We start from the raw sequence: 24155 nt of genomic DNA, 5'->3' as shown, positions 1-24155 counted from the left end.
TTTTACTGCTTTGTCATCTCATGACCTTACTACTCTCTTTAAGAAAAGTGATTTTTAATCTACTCATGACTGCTGAGACTCCAAAGTGGCACACTATAGGACAAGTTCTTCCTGAACGCACCCGGGCTTCAGAGCCTTCATGCTCACTTTCCCTGTGTTGTTTGGCTTGCTTGGACACCCTCACAAGGCAAATGGTTTTAGATAATTCTCTTACGCATACTGACAAATGTCTGTTTTCATTAATATTTTATGTTTTTAGAGAACAGTGTCACACACACAATTCTGCTTCAGCCTTTCAGGTGCTAGGATCGCAGGCCTCTGGCACCACATCTGACAACATTTTAATTTAAATGTTTCATAGAAAGCCACTTAAATTGTGTTTCATGTCATTCATTGGATTTGTGTTACTGTGCATTGGTTATTAGTGTGAGAGTGTATTACTTGTCTTTCCCACTGTGGTGGTTTGAAGAAGAATGACTCCCATAGGATCATATATTTGAATGCTTAGTCATCAGGGAGTGGCGCTGCTTGAGAAAGATTAGGAGGCGTGGCCTTGTTGGGTAGATGTGTCCTTGTTGGAGGAAGTGTGTCATTAGGGTGGGCTTTGAGGTTTCAGATGCTCAAGCCAGGCGCAGTGCTGCCCTCCCTGCTGCCTGCTGATCCGCTGCCTGCTGCTCTCAGCTCTCCGGCATCATGTCTGCTTTTACACTGCCATGTTTCCTACCATGGTGATGATGGACTAAACCTCGGAAGTGTAAGCCAGTCCCAATTAATGCACCTTTATAAGAGTTTCGGCGGTTGTGGTGTCTCTTCTCAGCAATAGAACACTAACTAAGACACACACTTTAATCATTTATTTTGCATACACAAATTTTCTGGTGCCAGAAAAAAAAAATCGCTTAAGACTTGGAAATGCTGTGGGAGACCAAACAAGGACATGGGTAAGGGGAGTTAACTGAGGATAGTGCCCATGGTCTATGTGATGGAGAAAAACTGATGCCTGCCCTGTATGATGCATGACCCCTGAACATTTTATTTTTTTGTCCTCTGGGATTTATTTTTTTGAACTTCTGTCTGTTACCACGCTGTAGATTTCTGATTAATATCTGCGTATATCTGTTTGAAATTTCCCTTTGACCTTGTTGTAGTGAAAAGTAAGCTCATATGACTATGTGGCTGAAGGAGATGAGAACTGGAGTGGTCAATGGGGGCGTGGTGACCAGCAAAACAGCAACACTTACCAAGGGATACAGGAGGAGATGCGGGTCCTTGTGGTGTGAGAACAGGGCAAGATAGTCTGTACAGAGAAGCAAGCCCTGATCCCTCCCGATCCACCAGCACCAGAAGTAAGAGATAATAGAGTAAACCTCCAATCAGATCTTTATTGAGATTTTTTTTCTTACCCCAGTCAGAACAAGTATGATTAAAAGAAACAAAACAAATCAAAACAAAACAAATACTGCTGAGGATGAGAGGAAAGGGAAACACTTATATAATATTGATGAGAATTTAGTTAGGCTAGCCACTCTGAACATTAGTATGAATTTTTCTCAAAAGTCTAAAAATGATCTACCAAACTATTTCATGATCCAACAATTCTCATGGGACCCAAAGGCTCTAGGTTACTGTGGCATTTAATTTTAATTATAAATTTGACTGGATAACTCTATCCAGTACTCTAGAAATGTACCTTTAGGTGTGTCTATGAGGACATTTGCAGTAAGGTTTAACTGAAAAGGGAAACTGCCTTATCCGGGAACAGGAAAATTAGTGGGAAGAGGTGGAGAAGATAGGTTAGGGTATAAGGGTATTTTATGTTTGAATCTTTAATGAAAACTTGTGAAATCCATAGCTACATACAATGAATATATACCAAGAAACGGAAAACCAACAGGATAAGAGTTCATGAATACATAGACAAGTAAAACAAACATTTGAGAAAATCCAACTGCTCTAGCAAGCTTTCTATCATCTTGACTCATGGTAGAGCAGTGGTTCTCAATCTGTGGGTCGTGGCCTGGGGATTAGAGGACCCTTTCACAGACGCTGCCTAAAACCCTCAGAAAACACAGATACTTACAGTATGATTCAGAACACTGGCAAAATTACAGTTATGAAGTAGTAGCAAATACTTTTATGGTTGGGGTCACCATAACACTAGGAGCTGTATTAAAGAGTCATAGCATTAGGAAGTTTGAGAACCACGGTGTTCCAGTCATCTGAAAGGAGAGAACCACAATTGAGAAAATGCCCTCATACAATCATGCTATAGGGGATTATCTTAATTAGTGACTGTTAGGGGGGGCCCAGCCTACTGCATAGTAGCATCTCTGGGCTGATGGTCCTGGGTCGTATAAGAAAGCAAGCTGTGGAGGGTTGAACACGCTTAGCCCAGGGCGTGGCTATTAGAAGGTGTGGCCTTGTTGGAGGAAGTGTGTCACTATGGACATGGACTTTGAGACTCTTTTGCTAGTTGCCTAGAAGCCAGTTTTCTCCTTTTTGCCTATGGAACAAGATGTAGAACTCTCAGTTCCTCTAGTGCCATGCCTGCCTGGATGCTGCCATGTTCCTGCTTTGATGATAATAGATTGAACCTCTGAACCTGTAAGCCAGCCCCTATTAATATTGTCCTTTATAAAAGTTGCCTTGGTCATGGTGTCTCTTCACAGCAATGAAACACCCTAACTAAGACAGAAGTTGGTAGAGGGAGTGGGGTATTGCTGTGATAGGCCTGACCACGCTTTTGTTTGGAGGAAGATGGATTTGGGGACTTTGGGGCTTTGGACTTGGTAAGAAGTGGGATGCTTTAAGTGAGGCTTAATGGACTATCCTAGTAGAAACATGGAAGACATTGGTGCTGAGGATGATTTGAACTGTGTAGACCTGGTTCAAGAGGTTTCAATGGAGAACAATGTTAGTATGTAGCATAGAGTCTGTTATTGTGATATTTTGGTGAAGATCATGGCTATTTTTGCTACTGTCCAAAGAGCTCGCCTGAGGCTAAGGTGAAGGGATTTAGCTTAATTTCTTTGACAAAGGAAGGCTCAAAACAGCCTGATATAAATTTCATTGGTTGTACCTCATGCTGCAGTTGGACTTGGTATTGAGTAAGAATCACTGAGGGTGGTACTGCTTTTGAAGACGTAAGGGGGTCAGTGAGAGCAGCTGAGAGGCTTGACACTGTGAGAGGCCAGGAAAGGCCTTTGGTGGTGGAAGGTGCAGCCTCAGTTACAGTTGAAGCCCAGGACTGAAGGGGTCATGCACAGAAGGTGAGGCTTGGCACCATGAAGGGAGCCTATGAGAGGTGAAGCATAATTGCACCAAAAGACCTCAGCATACTGGAGATGCTAGTACCATGGAAGACCATCAAGAACAGCAGCGTACAGAGCCAGGAAGTAGGCTTCAGACATGAAAATGACGTTGGGCTAGGACAGGGAAGTTGGCTCAGATATTTTGATCCTCCTGATAAGCCCTTAGAAACAGTGATCACGGGAGTGTTCACAGATTTTTGTTTAATGCCTTGCTTGTTTTTTTGACTATTTGTGTTTATTGTCTTGCTTGTTCCTTGACTATTTGCATCTATTGTATTGCTAACCTAGAACTGACCTTAATACTTGCATTTAATTAAAATGATATAAAAGCAAAAAGGAGGAGGGAGGATGGGATGGGGGTTCTAGGGAAGGGAAATGGTGGAAGGGGATGACATCTGAAATGTAAATAAATAAAATATCCAAGAAAAAAAAGAAGAAAAATACCATCTTTACTACAAGAAAGGTAATATAAGTAATATACAGCAAAATCAATTCTAACTGGTAGTTTGGTTGTTGTGTTGACTCATTCTTTGATGGTATAATAGACATTCTATGGCAGCTCACGTGTTTCCTTGTTAGGAGATTATAAGACTATTAAATTTTTCTACTAAAAAAAAAATATGGATGAAGTAGTAGCTAAACTAACAGACAGAGGCTCAAATTAATAACACTACAGATCTGCCCGTCCCATGAGCAAGCACCAAACTCTGACAGTATTAATGCTAATACTGTTATGCTTCCAGACAGGTGCATATTGTCTGCTAAAAGACTCTACCCAGCAGATAACTCAGAAAGATGCAGACACCCACAGCCAACAGTGGGTGGAGCTTGGGGACTCTTAGGAAAGAGTCTAGAGAAGGCTTGCGGTCTCTGAAAGGGATAGGTCTTCACGGGAAGACCAACCTAGACACTGCCAGCTCTCAGAGACTGAACCACCAACCAAAGAGCATACACAGGCTGGACCTAGGCCCCGACCCCTGTACATCTGAGAATTTAATATGAATGATCATTTATGTCACACACACACACACACACACATGTGTGTGTGTGTGTGTGTGTGTGTGTGTGTGTGTGTGTGTGTGTAGCAGGAGGCATAGACCAACTCATGTATACCCTTTGATTTGTGGTTTAGTCCCTGGGCGCTCTGAAGGCTGAGGGGTCTGGTTAGTTGATACTGATGTTCTTCCTGTGGGGTTGTAACAATGTACTTGTTTTAAGCCATCCATTTATTTAAGGATTTTTGAAGCATCCTCAATATTGTGTTTTGTAAATACAACTTCTATGTTCATTTATTCATGTGAAAACAACAACAACAAAAAACCCAGCAGCATAAGTAGAGTGGAGTTACCCAGAGTGCTACAGAGGGCAGAGCTGGAGTTGTAACCCAGCCCTGTAGAGGAGCCCAGAAGATTGTGAGCAGATCCCAGACACTGAAACAAGAAACTGTGAAGTAGAAGGTGCCTTTGCATACCCCAAGGTGTTCGTGATGCCAGAGTTGTGCGATACCTGCCAAGGAAAGCTGCTAACAGAGAGTGGAACCAGCCAGAGAGAAAGAATTGTGTTCCAGTCAGCAAAGATGAAAGGAGTTGGGCATCTGAAGAGAACTTGACATCAGACATAAAGATGCTGATTTTAGAGTTTGTCCAGCTGGTTGTTGGTCTTGCTTTGGTCCAGCATTTCCTCGATATGAAGTTTTGGAATGGTAACATGTATCCTGTGATGTTGGAGCTATGTGAACTTCTTTGATTTGATTTTGTAGGGGATTACAGTTCAGTGATTTGATGAATCTCAGAAGAAACTTTGAACTTTGGATTTTAACATTGTTGAGACTGTTACAGATTATGGGACTTTTGAAGTTGGACTAAATGTATTTTGCATTACACTATGGCTAGGTATGGCCTCCATAGACTCATTTATTTGAACAAACCTATGGGGGCCAGGGAGTCGAGTGTGGTGGTTTAAATATGCTTGGCCCAGGGAGTGGTGATATTAGGAGGTGTGGCCTTGTTGGAGTAGGTGTGGCTTTGTTGGAGGAAGTGTGCCATAGGTGTGGGCTTTGAGATTCTTCTCCTAGCTACCTGGATGACCGTCTTCTCCTGCTTGCCTGTGGAACAAGATGTAGAACTTTCAGCTCTTCAGTCACATTCAAGGCTCCTAAAGCCACAAGACAACATTGCCACCATCAGATTGGATTCATTCTGGTAAATAATACCCTTTACCAAGTAGTTGGTCTTTTGTAATATTTATCGCCCTCGCTATATTCTGTTGTTCTATTTTTGTGGCTTCATGCATCCACCATAATAACCATTGTAATTGTTGTCCAGCTTCTAGAACAGCTGACACCAATCCCTTCCAATCTTGGGGGATAACCCTATTCAGTGTAGTCCAAGGATTTAACAGCTCCTTAACAAGTGGAAAGTGCAAGCCATACAATACCAGAGCCTCTTTAAGATGCTTTGGATCTAGCAAGTCTGTCAAACGCTAGGTCATCTCATTATAGGCAGGAGTACCGTCATTAGCAGGTATTGTGCTTTTTAGTTGTTTTTTTTTCTTGTATATTTTAGACAGCAATCCTCTGTTAGATGTACAGATGCCAAAGACTTATTTCGTAGGCTACCTTTTCAACTAATTCAGTTTCCTTGAAGTACAGAAGTCTTCAATTTCACAAAATTCCGTTTGTTGATTGCTCTTATTTCCTGGGTGACTGGCGTCCGATTCACAAAGTCCTTCTCTGAACCCGTGTTCTCATGTATACTCCCTGCTCCTCTAGAAGCTTCACACCCAACGTTGACTCATTGGGAGCTGATTGGTGTATAGAATGAGAAAGAAGGATCTGGTTTCACTCTTTTTTGTATAAATATCCAATTTTCCCAACACTATTTGCTAAAAATGCAGTCTTTCATCCACCATATGTGTTTAATATCTTTGTCAAAAGTCAGGTGCCTCTAGGTACATGGACTTAAATCAGGGTTCTCGGTTCTATTCCATTGAGCAGTGTTTCTGCTTTTGTGCAAGTATCATCCTCTTATTTATTTATATTTATGTATTTATGTATGTATTTATTTATGTTGGTACTAGCAGCACTGTTTTTATTGTTCAAGATTATTTTGGCTATTTGGGATATCTTGTGTTTTTTACGTGAATTTTAAGGTTTGCTTTCCAATTTCTGTGAAGAATTCCATTGGAAATTTGATTAGGATTGCATTGAATTTGTAGATTGTTTTTGGCAGAATGGCTATTTCCACAATATTAATTCTACCAGGTTTTCCTGTCTTCTTGTGTCTTCAATTTCTTTCTTCATTCTTTTAAAGTTTTCATTGTATAGATCTTTGAATTCCTTGGTTAGGTTTATTTTAAGGTGTTTACTTTTTTTGATGCTATTGTGAATGCCTGGTTTCTTTCTCAGTCTGTTACTGGTGTATAGGAAAGCTATTGATTCGGGCATGTTAATTTTGTACCTTGCCACCTTGCTAAACGTGTTTACTAACTCTAGGAGTTTACTGGTGGAGTCTTGGTGCTTCTTTGGTGAGAATCATGTCAACTGCAGAGACACATTGGCTTCTTCCATTTTTATTTATATCCCCTTTATTTCCTTGTCTTATTATTGCTCTAGCTAGGACTTTGGACTTTATATAGGAGTAATGAAAATGGACACCTTTGTTTTGTTCCTGATGTTAGTGGAAATGCACTCTGTTTAACAGGATAGCAGCTGTCAGTTTGTCATAGATAGCCTATGTTATGATCATGTAGTATGTTCCCTCCATCTCTAATCACTCCAGGGTTTTTATCATGAAGGAATATTGGATTTTCTCAAAGCCCTTCTCTATGAATTAAACTGATTCTGTGATTTCTGCCCTTAAGTCCATTTATATAGTAAATTATGATTGTTAATTTATATATGTTGAACCATTCCAGGAACCTTGGAGTGAAGTCAACTTGATCATGGGAAATAATGGTCTTGAATATGATTTAAAAATATTTTGTTGATCATTTTTATGTCAGTGTTCATCAGGAAGATTGGACTATAGTTCTTTTCCTTGTTGTTGGATGTTGGATGTTTATCTGGTTTTGGTATCAGGGTAAATACATAAAAAGATTTTGGAAGTGTTATTTTTCTATGTCATGGAACAATGTGAGTATTAATGTTAATTCTTTGAAAGTCTGGTGCTGAATCCTTCAAGACTTGGCCTTTTTTAGTTGGGAGATATTTATTTCTATCTAATTCATTATTATAGATATGTTTAGTTACTTCATTTTGGTTTAACTTTGGTATGTCCTAGACATCTAGAAACTCATCCATTTCTTTTGTATTTTCCAATGTGGTAAAATAACAAAATTTTAAAAATGTCCTCTTGATTCTCTGACACAGTCACATTTAGAGCGCAGTGTCGCTTGTGTGATTGCCTCAGTGCCGGGGCTCTTTAGGCTTATAACATTCTTATTTTTTCAGGCCTGATGGTTGCTAATATGGATCTATATCTTAGACACCTGTCTCCTTGCTGTATTTATAGATCTGTAATAGAAAAAGTGTGCTTTTGGACACACGTGGAGCTTTTCTAATGGATGGAGACACAGAGAGAGGAGAGGCAGGAGTCAGTGTGATTTACAGTCACACAGTATACTCAGAAGACCCGGTTCCAAGGCTCAGGGTGTATGCTTGGGGCTGGAGAAGCTAGTAGGAAAGGATGTTGATATTTATTTCCAGGTGTTGACATAAGCAACAAAGTAGATGATGATGCCATTTTTTGAAGTCCATGTTACTGAAAGAAGACAAGATAAACTGAGTTCAGGCCACCTTTGTGGTTGATATCTTAGGGGTTTATGGCTCTTGGCCACAGTAGGATGATCAGGTCTAAAACACCCTCGTCGGTGTTGTTGTATATGTGACAAGGTCAGGTAGGCATAAGGAGTACCAAGCATTTTGCTGGTCGAGCCTCTTTTCTCAGGTGCAGGGGAGCTGTCCCTTTGGGGATGATGCTCCAGACCTTGCAGCCCTTGGTAACTTTGATGCATGTTTACATTTCAGAGGCTCTCATAGAGACTGTGAGAGATTGACCGTGTAAAATTGAGTTATGGGGTTTAAAGAAATAAAAATTGAGACAAGCTGAGGTGTAGAAGAGCAACTGAGGGAGTCACAGGCCACTCAGCCATGTCTGCCTAAGGTAGAGGTGGTGTCTGTGAAGTGGAAGAAGACGAAAAGTTATCAAACACCACGGAACAACTGTGGGTAACCGGAGGTCAGTGTACAGCTCGTCAAGGGCCAGTGCAGGACTCAGCAGAGATTTCTTGTGCTTCTGAACAGTTCCTTAGGGTCAGCGGGCAAGGATAAGCCATTGCTGGGGGATGTTTAAGCCAGCCTGGTGGAAGTCAAGGACATGGACATTTCACAGAACTGATACTGGGCTACCATAGGATACAGTGGGTCTTCTCAAAATCTGGGTGAGAACAGCATTGTAGAAGGACTGGAGAGGTCAGGGAATAGAAGTTATCTGTTAAGGTTTGAAACATTTGTTCACAAGGTTCTTCATGTTTTATTATTTTTGAAATAAAGTTAACGTGGTTGTGTTGTGTGTTTTTAATAGTGTTGTGTGGAATTTAGAGTTCCAAATAATGTGTGTTTATCTGTAACTTTAAAAATACTCACCCAAAATCAAAAAATCGAAACAAGCAAGCAAAAAGACAAATAAGACAAAAAAAATGCCCAACGAAAAATGAAACTAAAAATCCATAAAAAAATACTATTCAGTTTTGTGTTAGCCTTCCCTGAAGTGTGGTTGATATAATCTGGTGACAATTTATTGTAGAAAACAGGTTTTTCACATTGCTAGAGGGTATCAATTATGAGCGTTTCTGAGTAGAGATGGGACCAGTGTTCAATTTTCTTGATACAGAATCTCTCTGTGTAACTCAGCATGGCCTGAACTTGCCATGTATCCCAGTGTGGTCTTGAGCTATGCTTTTTAGGGAATCTGAACATTCAGGGTCCAGGCTTCCGAGTGCTGAGATTGTAGCCATGGGCAACCATGCTCACCTTGTCTTTCAGTTTCTCCTTTCTTGAAACAGCTGCTTTATTAGAGCTCATGTGTTACGATACGAGGCTAAGTCCTTCTGCGTCAGTGGCCGCCTTGCCATGCACACTAGGAGGGCTGACGTCATATCCGAGCAAGTGTGGGGAGCCTGCCCGGGATGCTGACACTGTTTAAGGATAGACAGGGAGAAGCCTCTGCACTCTGATGTCAGCACACTGGGCTGGGGCATGTGTCCTGTGTTCAGGATCATGGAGCTGTGATGTCAGTGTTCCCTGTGCCTGCAGCTCAGGTGTTAGCTAAGATCAGCTAAATTGCCATGTGTCTGGGTCTTTGTAACTTAGTTCTTCAAACCATTCTCAGTGTGATATGCACAAATTCCAGAATCCTGAGAGAACAGGCACATTTATAAGTTTGTTGCTAGAAGTCAGAGGCATAAAGCAGGGATCTAAACCTTTGAACTTACAGAAACAAGCTGTCTTTGTCTATCAGTTTCCAGGTTGGCAAGTCTGGTCTTTCAGTCTTTTCGAGGTCAGAATCTGTGTTACTTTAAAAATATTCATGATTCTTCCGTCTTATAGTCAAGACACATAAACTGGTAGAATTCCCATTTTATAAGAAAAAAAGAATACGATTGGTGTACTATCTGTGGAGTTCTTGGTGTTGCAGTGCAGAAAGCAGTTCTCCAGTTGGCCACTAGAGGCCTCCAGAGGCTGCGAGGTGCCCTTCCTGATGTGGTTGGTGGTAGATGTTAGTATCCTAGCCCAGTGTCCCCAGTGTCAAACAGCCTGTATTCCTTGATTTGAACCACAGAGGGAAATCCACAAATGTAGTCTTCTGGGAACTACTAGGAAAGTAATAGTTAAAAATGTTTCTGCAAAATACTAGAATGATTGATTTTTTTGTGCGCTTTATTCCAAGTTTAATATTTTTTAAAAACATAATTTTGAAAAGTCACTCTAAACATAAACTATAAACATTTAGTGCTTTCTCCAATCAACATAGATTTATATAAAAACATAATGTAAATTTGTTAAGCATGAATATTCATTTTCTTCCCTCCCAATAGACAGTTTCATGCTTTCAAATAGAAGCCTGGTTGTTGATGAGATGATATAATGTATTAAAATGCTATTGCTGTTGTGTTTTAAGGGAATCCGAGCCCGCATTTTGGAAACTCTGGTCATGCTGCTGCTTCTGGCGTTGCTGATTCTTGGGATGGTATGGGTGGCTTCTGCCCTGATTGACAGTGATGCTGCCAGTATGGAGTCTTTATATGGTACCTGATTATTGTTTTAGCTGGTTCCTATGATGGGCATCTGAGTTTGGGATACAGTTATATCTGTTTTGTTTTGTTTTAGACAAGATTTCTCGGTATAGCATTAAGCCTTAGCTGTCCTGTAACTTGCTTTGTAGACCAGGCTGGCCTGGATCTCAAAGGAGATTGGCCTGTTGGGATTAAAGGTGTGTGCCACCGTGCCCAGCATCATTTCAAAACTTTAAAATAATTCTTTGTGTGATTAACTTTCTGTTAACTTACAGAATTTAGATGTCTTTAGAGATATTTAAACAAAGCAGTGAATGTTATTCATTTGTTCAAAATACTAAGCAGTTTTCTATACATTTTTTATTAATTGGTTTTTGCTTTTAAAATTTAATGGAAAATTTTCTCCGTTTGAAACAGATTCCTCAAAAGGATTGTTTATTGTTTTCTTACTTTAGATGTTTACATATTATATTTAGAAATTAGACTGCTTAATACACTTTAAATAGGCAATTACAATGTTCATCACATATTACTACTTACTAAGATAAAACAGACTATTTTAATGTGCCACGCTTTGACTTACTAAAATGCGCTGATATTTTCACAGATCTCTGGGAATTCTACTTGCCCTATTTGTATTCATGCATTTCCCTGATGGGATGCCTGCTGCTTCTCTGTAAGTACTCTCCAGTGTGACACTGGCAGGAAACTGAACTTGTCTTGTACCCTGGAAAATTGTGCCAGTTTCCAAATGAAACTCCTTAATGACGGGGGCTGGTTTTTGAGTCGGCCCCTTTTTTATTGTTCTAGATGGATTTTAATAGGCAGAACCGTGAAATAATTAGGTACTTTGTTCACGAAGGAAAGCCTTTTGCACTGGGTTGAAGACACACACACATATGCACATACACACATATACCAGCGAACTCTTAACAGTATCCCATGTCCCGCCCCCACTCCCACTCCCACCCCCACCCCCGACCACACATTCTTTACATCTACTTCTAGGCCCAAGCACAACACTGGATCACTTTACATGGCAAGACCACAATTCTATTCGATGAATTTGTAGTCTTTATTTCAAAATCTGTTTGGTTTTACCGAAGATACCACACTCTATCTCAGGGATAGTTTAAGCTGTCAAACATAGTTCAAAGGACCTGTGACTATAGCCGTCACTCTTTTATCCTCTCCTTTGGCTCTCAGTCCTTCCAGGTGAAGTGGTGTGTGTGTGCCTTTTCTGGGTCCATTTAGTTTGTTTTCTGCAGGACTGTTCATCCCTTAGGGTCTTGACCATTATAGCCAGCGTTTGTTCTCACATTCCCTGGGATGTGCCGGCCCCTCACACTGCCTGAGATCTTCACTTAAATAGACAGTTACAATGTTTATCACGTATTACTACTTACTAAGATAAAACAGACTAAGGGCCTCCTGACAAAGTGCCTGGAGAAGCTAAGCTCGAGATGAGAGTACCTAAGACGCTCCTTAGGCTGCTTTGCCTGTCTCTCTGCATGGTGAGGACCTCTTTCTCATCCGTCACCTCGTTTCTACAGTGTGTACTCCAGTCGGCCTGTCCCGTATGTTCACAGTGATGGGTCAGTTGCTGGTGAAGCCAGCGGTAAGTATTTTATTTGTGTTTGCTAAATACTTATGCTTATATTTTTGATTATGTAAAAATATTTAAAAAGCTGAGGACAGTATTTTTTTTATTGGTTTATTATTCATATTTTTAATGTTTAAAATCAAGTTTTTAAACTTTGGAAAGAAAGTCTGGTTTTTTCCTTTTTAAAATACTAAGCACATGCACTTAAGTAAAGTTTGTATAAGAAAAATCTCAAGACAGATTTTTCAGGCATCTGTAAGTATCTGTGTTCACCACCCTGGATCCAACTGTGGTGGCGTCTGTTTCAAAGTCCAACACAGAGCTGACCAGGATGTGGAAGCCCCTGATTCTACAATAGGAGAGGCTTGGGGGTTGTAAGTTCATGGCTGTATGGGACACAGAGTGAGAGCTGTCTACAGCTAAAACAAATAAACCAACCAGATTCCCTAAACACACATAAAACAGCGACAAAACCAAAATTGCCTGTATCTATGCTTTGATTTATAGACCAGTTTCTGAAAATATATACATTGTGTTTGAATTATATTTTACCTCTCAGAAATGTTATATATTTATTTTAAAATGACGTTTAGTGGGTAGTAATATCTGTTCCTGTTTTTTTTTTTGTTTTGTTTTTGAACTATTTTTAAAGATATCAACTCCTTAGCTATGCCTAGAAAATCTGTCATTTAAGTTACCTCCCTATATCTTCATTGCCTACAAACTCAGTCTCAGCTGTCTACGTGTTTAGGGTTTCCCGGCACCACATGCTTCCCCACCCCCCACCCCACCCCTTCACAGACTGTCATAACATCTGAAGCTGCTTTGCTGCTGTCCACAGGGGCCATCTGTCTCTTTCTGACTCGCTCTGAATACACCTCGCCTGCCACAGCCCCCAGCAGACTCTTGGAGGGACATTCAGACACCACTGTGGTCACTACTGTGCTGCCTTCTCCACAGTTACCAGTGTTAGTGGCGTGTATCTGACCCGAGATACCCGCTGAGCATTTTGGTCGTGTGTCTGTCCTCCCTTTGTGGTGATTTCATTATGAACATACTAAGGCAATATTACAGTAGATGATCTTTCAGTAAACTCTTGTTTGATTTTCAGAGTTACATTCTCTCATTCAGTTCCCTGTGACACCGAATTTATTTAGCTTTTTCTACTTCTGTTTTTTTTTTTTCTTCTTTCCGTAGACAAGTTTTCAATTCCCATTCCTGGTCTAAGGTTTTGTTACTGCTCTGCCCTGTGCTCTGGACTTCTCTGTCATCTGCACCTCATCTGCAGATGGTAGTGAGAAGATACGGAAGCCACGTACAGTCCACTAAATGCTGTTGACTTAGCTCAGCACTGCCAGCTCCACCTCCTCGTTAATAAAGCAGAGTGCTTCTGAGTCACCTGTCCCCATGCAGCCTTCTTAACAACTCTTCCACAGCTTCATCCAGTGACAGGGGGTAGTTTCTGAGTAATTATTCATCTCCCTCATGCTGGTTCTAAGTGCTTGGTGTGACACTCAGTGTCATTTCATCTTGATGACAAGTCATGTGTTAGGTGATGGTAGTCTGATTTTCTACGTAAGTAAGTAAATTGGCTTCAGTCCAGGGAGGTCACTGCGCTGAGTAAACATAAGTCTGAACCCAGAACCCAGGCTCCAGACCACTGTCTTTTAGTCCTTTATGAGCATCAGACTAGAAGTTTCCTCCGCATGAACTTGCCTCCTCTCTACCTCTGTGTTTGCATGTGGCTTTCTCTGCCTGAAGTGCCCAGTCACCTCTTGTAGTTTTGGCTGTCAATCAGTTGTGGTCAGCTGGATAGCCATCAGAAACATTGGCTGAATGTTGTTTCTCCTCAAGTGGAAGTACTTCTTCCACTGACCTCAGTTTTGACATTTATTTTAATCTCAAAGTTACTGTGTGGAATTCTTACCTTGGTTACTATCTCCATGGGTACTCATGTATGAGTTCCTGTTAGTCCACAATAGAAATGAGCCAAGACCCTGAAGGCACTTGAAGTTTCCCCATGAAGTTTTTGCTTCTTAGGCTAGGAAGTGGTGAAGATGCTGGAATTCTCAGAGGCACATGACAAACACCTCTGAGATCCTGTTGCCATTCAGCTGTGGTCAGCATTGTCAATCATTTACACTCTAAAAGGAAAATCCTTAAAGTGTTAGGCCTTAGAACAGGGAACATGATCAATTTAAATTCAAACAGTGGAAGGTGATAGGAAACAACAGAGCATTCTTGTCTCCACCCTCAAGAGTAACAGTCTTGGGTTACTTTCCATTGGTTATCCAGTTGACCTCATCGTAGACCACGCCTGCTGATGGCCTCATGCTTTCTAGCATGCGGTACGTCTCAGCTTTGGTAAGGCCTCCTGAGAGATTTCTTTCCCCTTCCTTCCCTCATGTGATGGTTATTCTATGTCATTGTTTATTATCTACGTTTTCTTATTTATTTTGTTTTTATTGATTTATTACTCCCAGTGTGGATCTAGTGGCACATCTGTTTGATAGGAGCTTAGTGTCTGGCTGAAGGGACCATAGAAACTTGTGAAAGGATTGGAAAGCAGTGGATTGCTTTATGAATGTTTCCAGATGGGGATCACATAATTTTAGAACAACTTGTCAGGTGGGCAGGTGGTCAGAAGCAGTTGTACCATCCTTACTTTTCTCGAGCAACTCTTCCCTTTTTACTGCTTTGCTAGAGTCAGTAGCTTGGGCTTGAATGAGAAAGAGTACTGCTGCCAGCTTTTATACCTCCTTCAGAGCTAGGAAGATGAGAGTCTTTTCATAGGACAGTAGGTTAACAAGGCCAGAGCTGAATAGAAGTAGTAGGTTTTATCAGTTTTGAGGCAGTGTGAAGACACTTTCCCACCAGTTGGTGATTGATGAGTGCTTTTACCCCTGCAGTTGAGTGTTTGTAAACACACTACTTCTCTAGGACTTTGTCTCCAATGATTTTTATGACCTGAGCTTCCAGTACTCATGGAAGTACTTACTGTACCTAGTTTCAAAACAAAACAAAACAAAGCAAAACAGAATGTCCTGTATATCTCTGATACAGTTTATGGTTTTTTTGTTTTGTATTATTTTTATTTTTGCTGTTTTTTGTTTTAATTTTAAGACAGGGTCCCACTGTGTATTTTAGCTAGTCTGGAACTGGGCATGTAGACGAAGCTAGTCTACATACAGTTGGGAGTTGGCTGTGCCTGATGAGAATCAAACCCAGGCCCTCTGGACGAGCAGCCAGTGCTCATAAGTGCTGAGGCGTCTCTCCAGCCGCCACCTTACAGACTTTTGATTTAGAAAGTATGTAAAAAACCTAAGGGAGACAAATATACTAGATGCTCTCTTCCTTGTAACTTGTACATAAAGATACATTTGCTGTATGTGTCTCTCTCTCTTTAAAATTTATGCTCTTGTAGCCCTTGAGACTGCTACAAAGTGTAATCCCTTAAGCCTTAAAATATCCAACTTAGATACATGTTATATCAAGTTTTGAAGTATTCGATTAGTACTAAAATAGAAAAATGTAAATGTATTAAAAGCAAAGTATGTAAAATATACAAACATTTTCATAAATTAAGTTTTAACTTTAGGGTTTTAGTTATTTGAGTCAGTACAACACATGGTCCTGAGAGTAAAAGGTCGCAGAGCCCGAGGTGTCATAAACATGAATGTGTCGCACTGCATTACTGAGGAGTTCATTTTTCAATTTAGATTCTTGAAGACCTGGATGAACAAATTTATATGATTACCCTAGAAGAAGAAGCACTCCAGAGAAGACTGCATGGTATGTGTCTTACATAGTTAGATCAGGTGTAAAACTTGTTCAATTCAACAGAGACAGACACTTGAAGAATGAAAATACAACCCTCTCTGAGGCTTACAAGTGACAAAGGACCTTCCTGACACAGGGAGCCTATGAAAATTAGAGGGGGGTGGGTCAGGGCCAGAGGGTTAGCTAGCTCCCTTGGAGGTAGTAGCCACTGGGGTTCAGCAGACGTCCACAATAGCTCCTTGGACATCTGGAGTTAAAAGGTCCGCACACTGCCTCTGTGACTGGAGCCTGTTTGTTTTCTTTCTGCTGAGAGTTGAAGGTAAGAGTAGTCTTTCTTAGGAGCTCCTCCGGAATACTTTATACCAGCCTTGGGTTAGTCCTTCACCATTGGATATGTTCTCGTTGGCAAGTTGCCTTTAAAATTATTTTTGGGAAACTCTTTAATAGGATGTTGCCATGATTGGCCACTGTGGACTATTTCAGATGGAAACTAATAGGCTGAATTGTTTATTTTATAAATGATTCTAAGACCACGTCGACATTTGACTGTATTAAGAATTGTAAGCTTCTGTAGCTTATCGATTAACACCCACAGAGTGGAAGAAGCAAGAAGGAAAGAAAATTTTATGATTTGCTGTTTTAAACTTAAAAAAAATTATTCCATATATGAGTATTTTGGCTGCATGTGTGTCTGTGCACTGTGTACATACAGTGCCCATGGATGACAGAAGAAGGCATGTGATCCCTCGGAACTTGAGATAGAGATGGTGTGAGTTATTATTTGGGTGCTGAGAATCAAATCCAGGTCCTCTAGAAGAGCAAGCAGTGCTGTGAACCACTGAGCCATCTCTCCCACCCCAGTGATTTGCTAATTTTAGAAAAAAAGTAGAAGTAGGGCTTTAGTAAGATAAGCCCAACCCTTATGGATTTATTAAATATGGTATAATGCTAAATGCTTTCTGTTGTTGCAATTATTTTATTTTTTAAATCATATAAAGCCAAAGTATGTTTTACCCTTGCTCTGAGAAGAATTATAGACCAGCAAGAACATCAGACTCTTAAAAATTTGCTCATGTTGCCGCTGTGTAGAATTGATGGTGGCATTTTACTAAAGGTGCATTAGTGTGTGGGCTGTGGGGTGTTATTACAGGCAGCTTTGGGGTATATGTTTTCTCTCTATAGAGACCCTATAATTGGCTGGTGGTAAGAAGGACTTTGCTGTGGGGCTAGCACTTGTTTCACCTTGAAGGCAGCATGGCATGTTGTAGCCAGCACTCTGTACTGGCATGGAGTTTCCGTGTCTTTTTAAATGTATTAGTGTAACTGAATCATGGACTGCCTAACTGTGGCTTCTGCAGTGTTCTCCGGTACTTGGCAGTGCTGCTGTGTAAAGGGCGAATGGTTCTGTTCTTTTTCTTAAGCCATGCTAATGAAACAGCCAAGCTGTCCTTGGGTACAGGTCAGTGTCCTGAGGAAGCCATCCTGTCCTCAGCCTGTCCTCTTTCTAAACCCCAACCCTGGTTTTGTATTAGATGTGGTGCAGATGAATTAAGACTATCTCAAGATGACACACTAGTTGATTGATGGAGAAGAAAGAAAGAAAGAAAGAAAGAAAGAAAGAAAGAAAGAAAGAAAGAAAGAAAGATGAAATAGATTTAGTGTCCAAACACATAAGAGAGTAGGAGGGATCCACAGAGCTCTGCACAGAGATCTGAATTCCATGTGATCCTGGCAGCATTCCACCCCTCCTGTTCCTCCCATAGCCTTCTTTGGATGCTGCTCAAGGCAAAGGGTGTCCTTAGCCTTCATTCTCTGTGACAGGTGACAACAGATGAGTCCAGTGTTTGGACTCCTGACTCTGTGTTTCTAAGTGTCTTATTTCTGTCTGGGTTTTTATGTTTCCTAGCTCCTGTAACTTTCCATGTGCTGCTTATATCTGAAAAATCAATCCACTTGTGACTCCTACATCGTCAGTCTCCTCTTCCGGCTCTCTCCAGTGCCAGTGCCATTGTGTCCCCAGCACCTTTGTGTGGTGACTGTCTTCTCACAGCTCAGCTTTGCTCTGGGAGAGGGTAGTACGTTGTGCAGCACAGTTGAACTCTTTTCTACATGCTATCCTTTCTCCTCGGGTCCTGCTGTCTCCTCTTCTCCTCTCCAGCACTTGAATCTCTTGTAGTCATGCCATTGGTGCTAGCAGGCCATTACAGCTTCTCCTGTCACAGTAGCTTCTTGTTCCCTAGAACTCCCTTTTCTGATGGCTCTTTCTGATCTGTGTTTTTTCTACACTTGTTAGAGCCTTTCTAGTATTTTGGGAAGTGTCCTGGCCTTCTGTTCTGGTGTTCTGTCTGTCTGTAACATCTTGGCCTCGCTCTCTACACTGATCTGATGCCTGTACATCTGACACTCGGGCATCCACACTCCTAGCTAAGCCTCCTGTTTCTTCAGCTCTTTTCTTGTCACCCTCCATTTCCCACAGCCCTTCCGTATAGCCTCAGCATGCGGCCCTCTAAGTCGCCTTCACCCTCATATGTGCAGTCTTATAACCGAACCTTTTTGCTCGAGCCATATTGACTGGTAGATTAGAAGTGGAGCCTGCCTGAGTGCTTTCTCAGGTTCTCGCCTGTGTTCCAGGGCTGTGCCGTATCTGGTGAAGCCCAAGCCTTGCCTGCTCTTCCTAATTTTTGTGCTTACTCCTGATTATCTTGCTTGCTCTTCCTTCTAATATGTGACCATTCCTTAAGTTTACTTTAAATCTTTGGATGACTTTTCTTTTTAAATCATTTTTTAATCTTTTGTTTTGCTTTTGACATTATGATCCTTTTCCTTCTTTTCCTTACTCCAAACCCTCCCATATACCCTATTTGCTCTCTTTCAAATTTATGGCTGTTTTTCCATTAATTACTGTTACATACATGTGTGTATATACATATATTCATAAATGCAACCTACTCAGTCTATATAATGTTACTTGTATGTATGTTTTCAGGGCTAATCATTTGGTGTTGGATAACCAGTTATTCTACTCTCAGAATTACTTAGCTGTGTTGCAGGATATCTGATCACACTTTGAACCCTGAAATTGTGTTACTTACTGAAAAAGAAAACTTTTTCTAGTTGTGGTGTGTCTCAGCCTTTAGCACACACTTTTAATCCCTCTGGCTAGAATACAGATGCAATTTTAGTGCATAGTTTTAATTCTAAACAATGAAGGTAAAGTTAGTTTGTAGAAGGAAGCACCATGCTTGAAAGGATGTCTAATTGAGTAGCAGACAAAGTGACTAATCAGGGAAAGATTTGACAGAAAAGGATTTTTCCAGCTCTCACCAGAAGAGAGAGGAAAGGGAAGCTACTTAAGAGAGCAGTGCAGAGAGGAAGGAGGCGGTTTCACTGGGACAGTTACACAGAGTGACTGCATAGAGAGACTAAGCTAGACAGATGAAGGCAGAGTGAGCCAGAGAATGAGAAGGAGCCAGAAAATTAGAGCATATTGCCAAAGTTAGTCTGAGACCAAGCAGACCAGTTTAGGAGAGGCCAAGAGAGAGACTCAGAGTGAATCAGTCAGCTGGGAGAGGAGCTTGAGTCACAACAGCTGAGTTGAACCAGGCAATGAGAGGTCAGAAAGAACTAGAAAGGGTGAGCTTACTCAGCAGTAAATCTCAGAGGCTGAAAACATTCTAGGCCTAGAGAAGATTGTAAGGAGGCTAGAAGCTCCCAGGACCACTCCTAGGTTAGCAGTAAGCCTTGGAGATGACAATCACCCAGGCAAATGAAAGTTACTTTTACATAGTTACCTGTAATTCTTTGGGTACAGTTGAGGCCTATGGAACAATAAGTAAAGACAAGGTAATTGAAGCTACCTCCTGATCTCTAGGGCGGGGCATGGGAGAGTGGGACAGCAGGAATCCCTGGATCTAGTGTAGGCTTTTGAAACCTCAAACTCTACCCCCCAGTATTTTCAACAAGGCTACACTTCCTAATCCTTCTAATTTTTTCAAAACAGTTCCACTCCCTGGTGGCTAAGAATTCAAATATATTAGCCTATAGGGGCCATTCTTATTCAAACCACCACACTCCTACTCACAGTAGTCTCAAAGAAGATAAAATACCTATGAATAAACCTTACCAAGGTAGTAAAGGACCTCAACAATGAAAACTTTAAACCTCTGAAGAGAGATAAAGACACTAGAAAAATCGAACAACATCCCATGCTCATGGATTGGTAAAATTAATATTGTGAAAATAAATATTTTTATTTAAAACTATTTATAGATTCAGTGCAATCCCAGTCACAATCATGATCTCATTCTTCCCAGAAATAAAAATAACTGTCTTACAATTCCTATGGAATCACAAAGACCTGGGGCAGTCAAAACAATCCTGAGCTAAAAAGGACAGCGCTGGAGGGATCACCATTCCAGATTTAAGATCAATAACAAAGCTATAGTAATACAAACAGTATGGTACTGTCACAGAAATAGACAGACCAATGGAACAAAATCCAAGATCCAAACATGAATATGTGTATAACTTCAGCCATTTAATATTTGACAAAGATGTCAAAAAGATAAGCTGGAAAAACGAAAGCATCTTCAATAAGTGGTGCTGGGAAAACTGGATGTCCACCAGCAAGAAGAGCTGTATCTACTGGACATCCACCAGCAAGAAGAGCTGTATCTACTTGATGTCCACCAGTAAGAAGAGCTGTATCTATCATCTTGCACAAAAACTAACTCCAAATGGAGCAAAGGGCTAAATTTGAAACCTGAAACACTGAAGCTGCTAGCAGAAAACATAGGAACCACTGTACATCATATAGGTATAGGAAAGTACTTTCTGAATAGGACTTCATTTGCCAAAGAAGTGTGGCCAACAGTTGACAAGTGGGACTTCATTAAACTAAAAAGCTTCTGCACACATTAAACAACCATGTGAAGAAGAAGCCTGTAGAGTGGGAGAGAAACTTTGCCAACTACAGATCTGACAGAGAATTAATATCCAGAACACACACACACACACATACACACACACACACACACACACATACACCCTCAAAAATAGAGTCAAAAAACAAACTACCCTACCTATTTTTTAAAAAAGGGAGGGGGCAGTAGGCTGGGACATGAACAGAGAGCCCTAAAAAGAAAAAAAAATGTTATAAAATACCTCAAAACAGTGTTCATAGTCTCTAGCAATTAGAGAAATGCATATCAAAACAGCGTTGAGATTTTTTACCCCACTCAGAATGCAAAGATCAACAAAGCAATTGACAACAAAGGCTGGGTGCAGCATGGTGGAAAGGGAGTCCTCATTCGCTGTCGGTGGGACTGCAGACTGGTACAGGCATTATGGAAACCAATGTAGAGAATTCTCAAAAAGCTGAAAATAAATTTACTATTACGCAGTCATTGACATATGCCCCGAAGACTCAACGTCGTACCACACAGACACCTGCTCAGCCACATTCATCGCTGCTCTTTTCATAACGGCTAGGACACCTTGTCTTTTCTCGGATATCCCTGACTACCCCAGCTTGTAACCTTGTTTCCTGTTACTTGAGGAAACAGAAGCAACTGTGAAGAAGATTCACCTGCTGCTTTCTTCTTCCAAACTTGTCACTGCCCATTCCCTCACTTTGCAGCCTCATCTCTTGGCCCCATGCCTGGCTTGACTTTGTTCTGGCTCAGGTCCAACTTGCTCAGATGCCAGCCCTTGTCTCTGTTCACTGACCCAAGGACTTAGCTGCTGCCATTCTGCCTCCCCTCTAAAGGCTACACGAAGACATTTCCATCTGCATGAAGACAACTATACATTAAAAAAAAAACAAAACAGCTTTTGCATTATCCATACAAAAATGCCCACTTCTGTAGGAGGACAGAAGGACAGAGGTCATGTATATCAGGATCTTGAAGCCTGAGGGAACACTGTGCATGGTGAAGGCCCTGGTCTGGGGCACAGGCCACATCCCTTTGAGTTCCACCTCTGTCTGCCTTCTGTCAGGCCTGTGGTACTCCTAGAAACTGTAGTCCTCTGCCATGACTCTGACACAGCACGAGACCCGGTTTGAAGGCTGATGCTGACGCTCACACGGGGTCCTAGAGGCTGGGAAAGGAGGACCAGGAAAAGAAGAGATGATGCTCAGAGGTACAGAGTCTTAGAGGAGCAGCGCTAGGAGCTAGTGTACTGTGCGAAGAGCACAGTTAATAATGAGGACAAGCGCTGGCAAAGATGCGGGGATACGGGAATACTTGCTCACTGCTGGGAGAGTGCACACTGGCACAGCCACTATAGAAATCAGTGTGGAGGTTCCTCACAAAGACGGAAGTAGATCTGCCGCGTGATCCAGCTGTACCACTCTTGGGAACATACCCAAGGGACTCCATATCCTTCTGTAGAGACACTTGCTGATCAGTGTTCACTGCTACTCTCTTCACAATAACCAGGAAATAAATAGAAACTTCCTAGATGTCCATCAGCTGCTGAATGGCTAAAGGAAATGTGGTACGTTTACACAGTGGAAAGTTGTCTAGTTAAGTGGAATTAGGACATTTTTACAGATAATGAATAGACCTGGAAAAACAGTCACTAACCCAGATTAAGAAAGATAAATATCACATTTTCTTTCACTTATGGATGTTAAAGATTCGAAGCTAACATTCACAAATTAGGGAAAATATGTGATACATACATTCCAATACATAAAAAGCTTTAACGGGGCTATCCTGTAATAGGGCAACAATTCTACTAAATCCCATGGGCTAACAAAAACCCCATTACCAGGTTGGACTACCTCTTTGTGAGTTGTTGGCTGGTGAAGTCCCAGAGACCCATAAACATTACAGACTATTGCCAATGCTTTCGGTTACCCTTCCAGACGTGACAGTAAGGCCCAATTGCTGAAGACTCTACATACATGCAGAAATCAAGCCGGTTCAAGCCTGAAAGCTTCATTCCTACTGGCTAGCTTTCACAGTGCAGAAAGGTGCTATGCACGCTTCTGGGAAGAAAAGTAATCATGTATTACCCAGCTGTGCACACTGGGAGCTACAGTAGTAAGTGGCCTGACAGCGTAATTATGACAGGAAAGTAGATTTGCTTCTTTGCTCTAGGTCTTGACCTCAAAGCTCCTCTTGCAGGACTTGCCATCCTTGTGAGCGCAGCAAGTATTAGTCCTGCATTGTCAAGTCCACCTCCACTGCACGCCGCCTCCCTCCCCTGCTTCTCTACAGTCCTTCCACTCTGTGACACGCCTGTCTTTCCACACTGGACAGAGCCTCTCAGGGTGGGGACCTTCATAAGTGTGCTCTGCCGTGCAAGGTACAGGCTGGGTGTGTAGAATAGATGTGTCTCACGGTTGTTCCTTGCATCAGTGAGTAGAAAAAAAACAAACAAAACCAAGGTAGAGCATTAAGAAAGCAGGCAGGGAAGTGAATCTCAGTGGGAGGACAGAAAACAGAATCCTGGTGGACATGTTTAGGAATGGTGACACAGGCACAGTAAACAGCTGAGGTTTGGGCAGCTGGAAATAAGGGGCTTTCCCCACTGTTGCACCTACATAGCCTGAGCAACCAGAACTGTTTACTTCCAGGACCCTGCAGGGAGGACCCATTACAGTAATCAGGGAGAAAATCATTTATAGCTTCTTCCCAGTGTTAAGAGGATGCATATATCATTAACATACTTAAACGTTTAAGTAATGCAGTGGCATTAATTGAAATAATTAGATTTTGTGTGTGTATAGCCCATGGGTGTACTAGATGACTTTAGAAGTTCCATAATGAATAGAAATTATTTTTTGTTGTTTGAGTTCAAAACATTTACAGTTCTTTTAAGGTAATTTATTTTAAACTATTATAGTCTTTGAACTATAATTCAATTCTGTTAGGTACTATTTTCATCTTTGTGATTAAAAATTTGTATATCACTTTTGGAGGGGATGGCAATTTCTTGCTTGCTTTATTCTAAGTTTTCTTTTTTTTTTTTTCCCCCAGTACTGGGCCTTTGTACATTCTAGCCAGGCACTCTACCACTGAGCTATCTCCAGCCTCCTGATCCTAATTTTTTTTTAAAAGCCCTTTGCTTTGAAACTTACATTAACTCTTTATTCTTAGAGCACAGAAGCAGTAGCAGGTTCCCCCCACCCCCAGGTTTTAATACCTTTGGGTTCTGAA

At 41.2% G+C, this 24155-nt stretch overlaps 1 protein-coding gene across 2 annotated transcripts in view; it reads left to right on the top strand.

Moving 5' to 3' along the window:
• Lmbr1 (limb development membrane protein 1) overlaps positions 1-24155 on the top strand; it is a 139623-nt gene that overhangs the window by 76662 nt on the left and 38806 nt on the right. For both annotated transcript variants that reach the window (XM_028774682.1, XM_028774683.1), the window contains 4 exons: positions 10490-10616; positions 11212-11280; positions 12158-12222; positions 15927-15999. In XM_028774682.1, the coding sequence (XP_028630515.1) occupies positions 10490-10616; positions 11212-11280; positions 12158-12222; positions 15927-15999 (334 nt within the window). The remainder of the gene's footprint in view (positions 1-10489; positions 10617-11211; positions 11281-12157; positions 12223-15926; positions 16000-24155) is intronic.

The sequence above is a fragment of the Grammomys surdaster genome, unplaced genomic scaffold (genome assembly GCF_004785775.1).
Source record: "Grammomys surdaster isolate TR1022 unplaced genomic scaffold, NIH_TR_1.0 242, whole genome shotgun sequence".
In the NCBI taxonomy this organism is placed as follows: domain Eukaryota; kingdom Metazoa; phylum Chordata; class Mammalia; order Rodentia; family Muridae; genus Grammomys; species Grammomys surdaster.
This window is presented reverse-complemented; position numbering and strand designations above follow the sequence as displayed.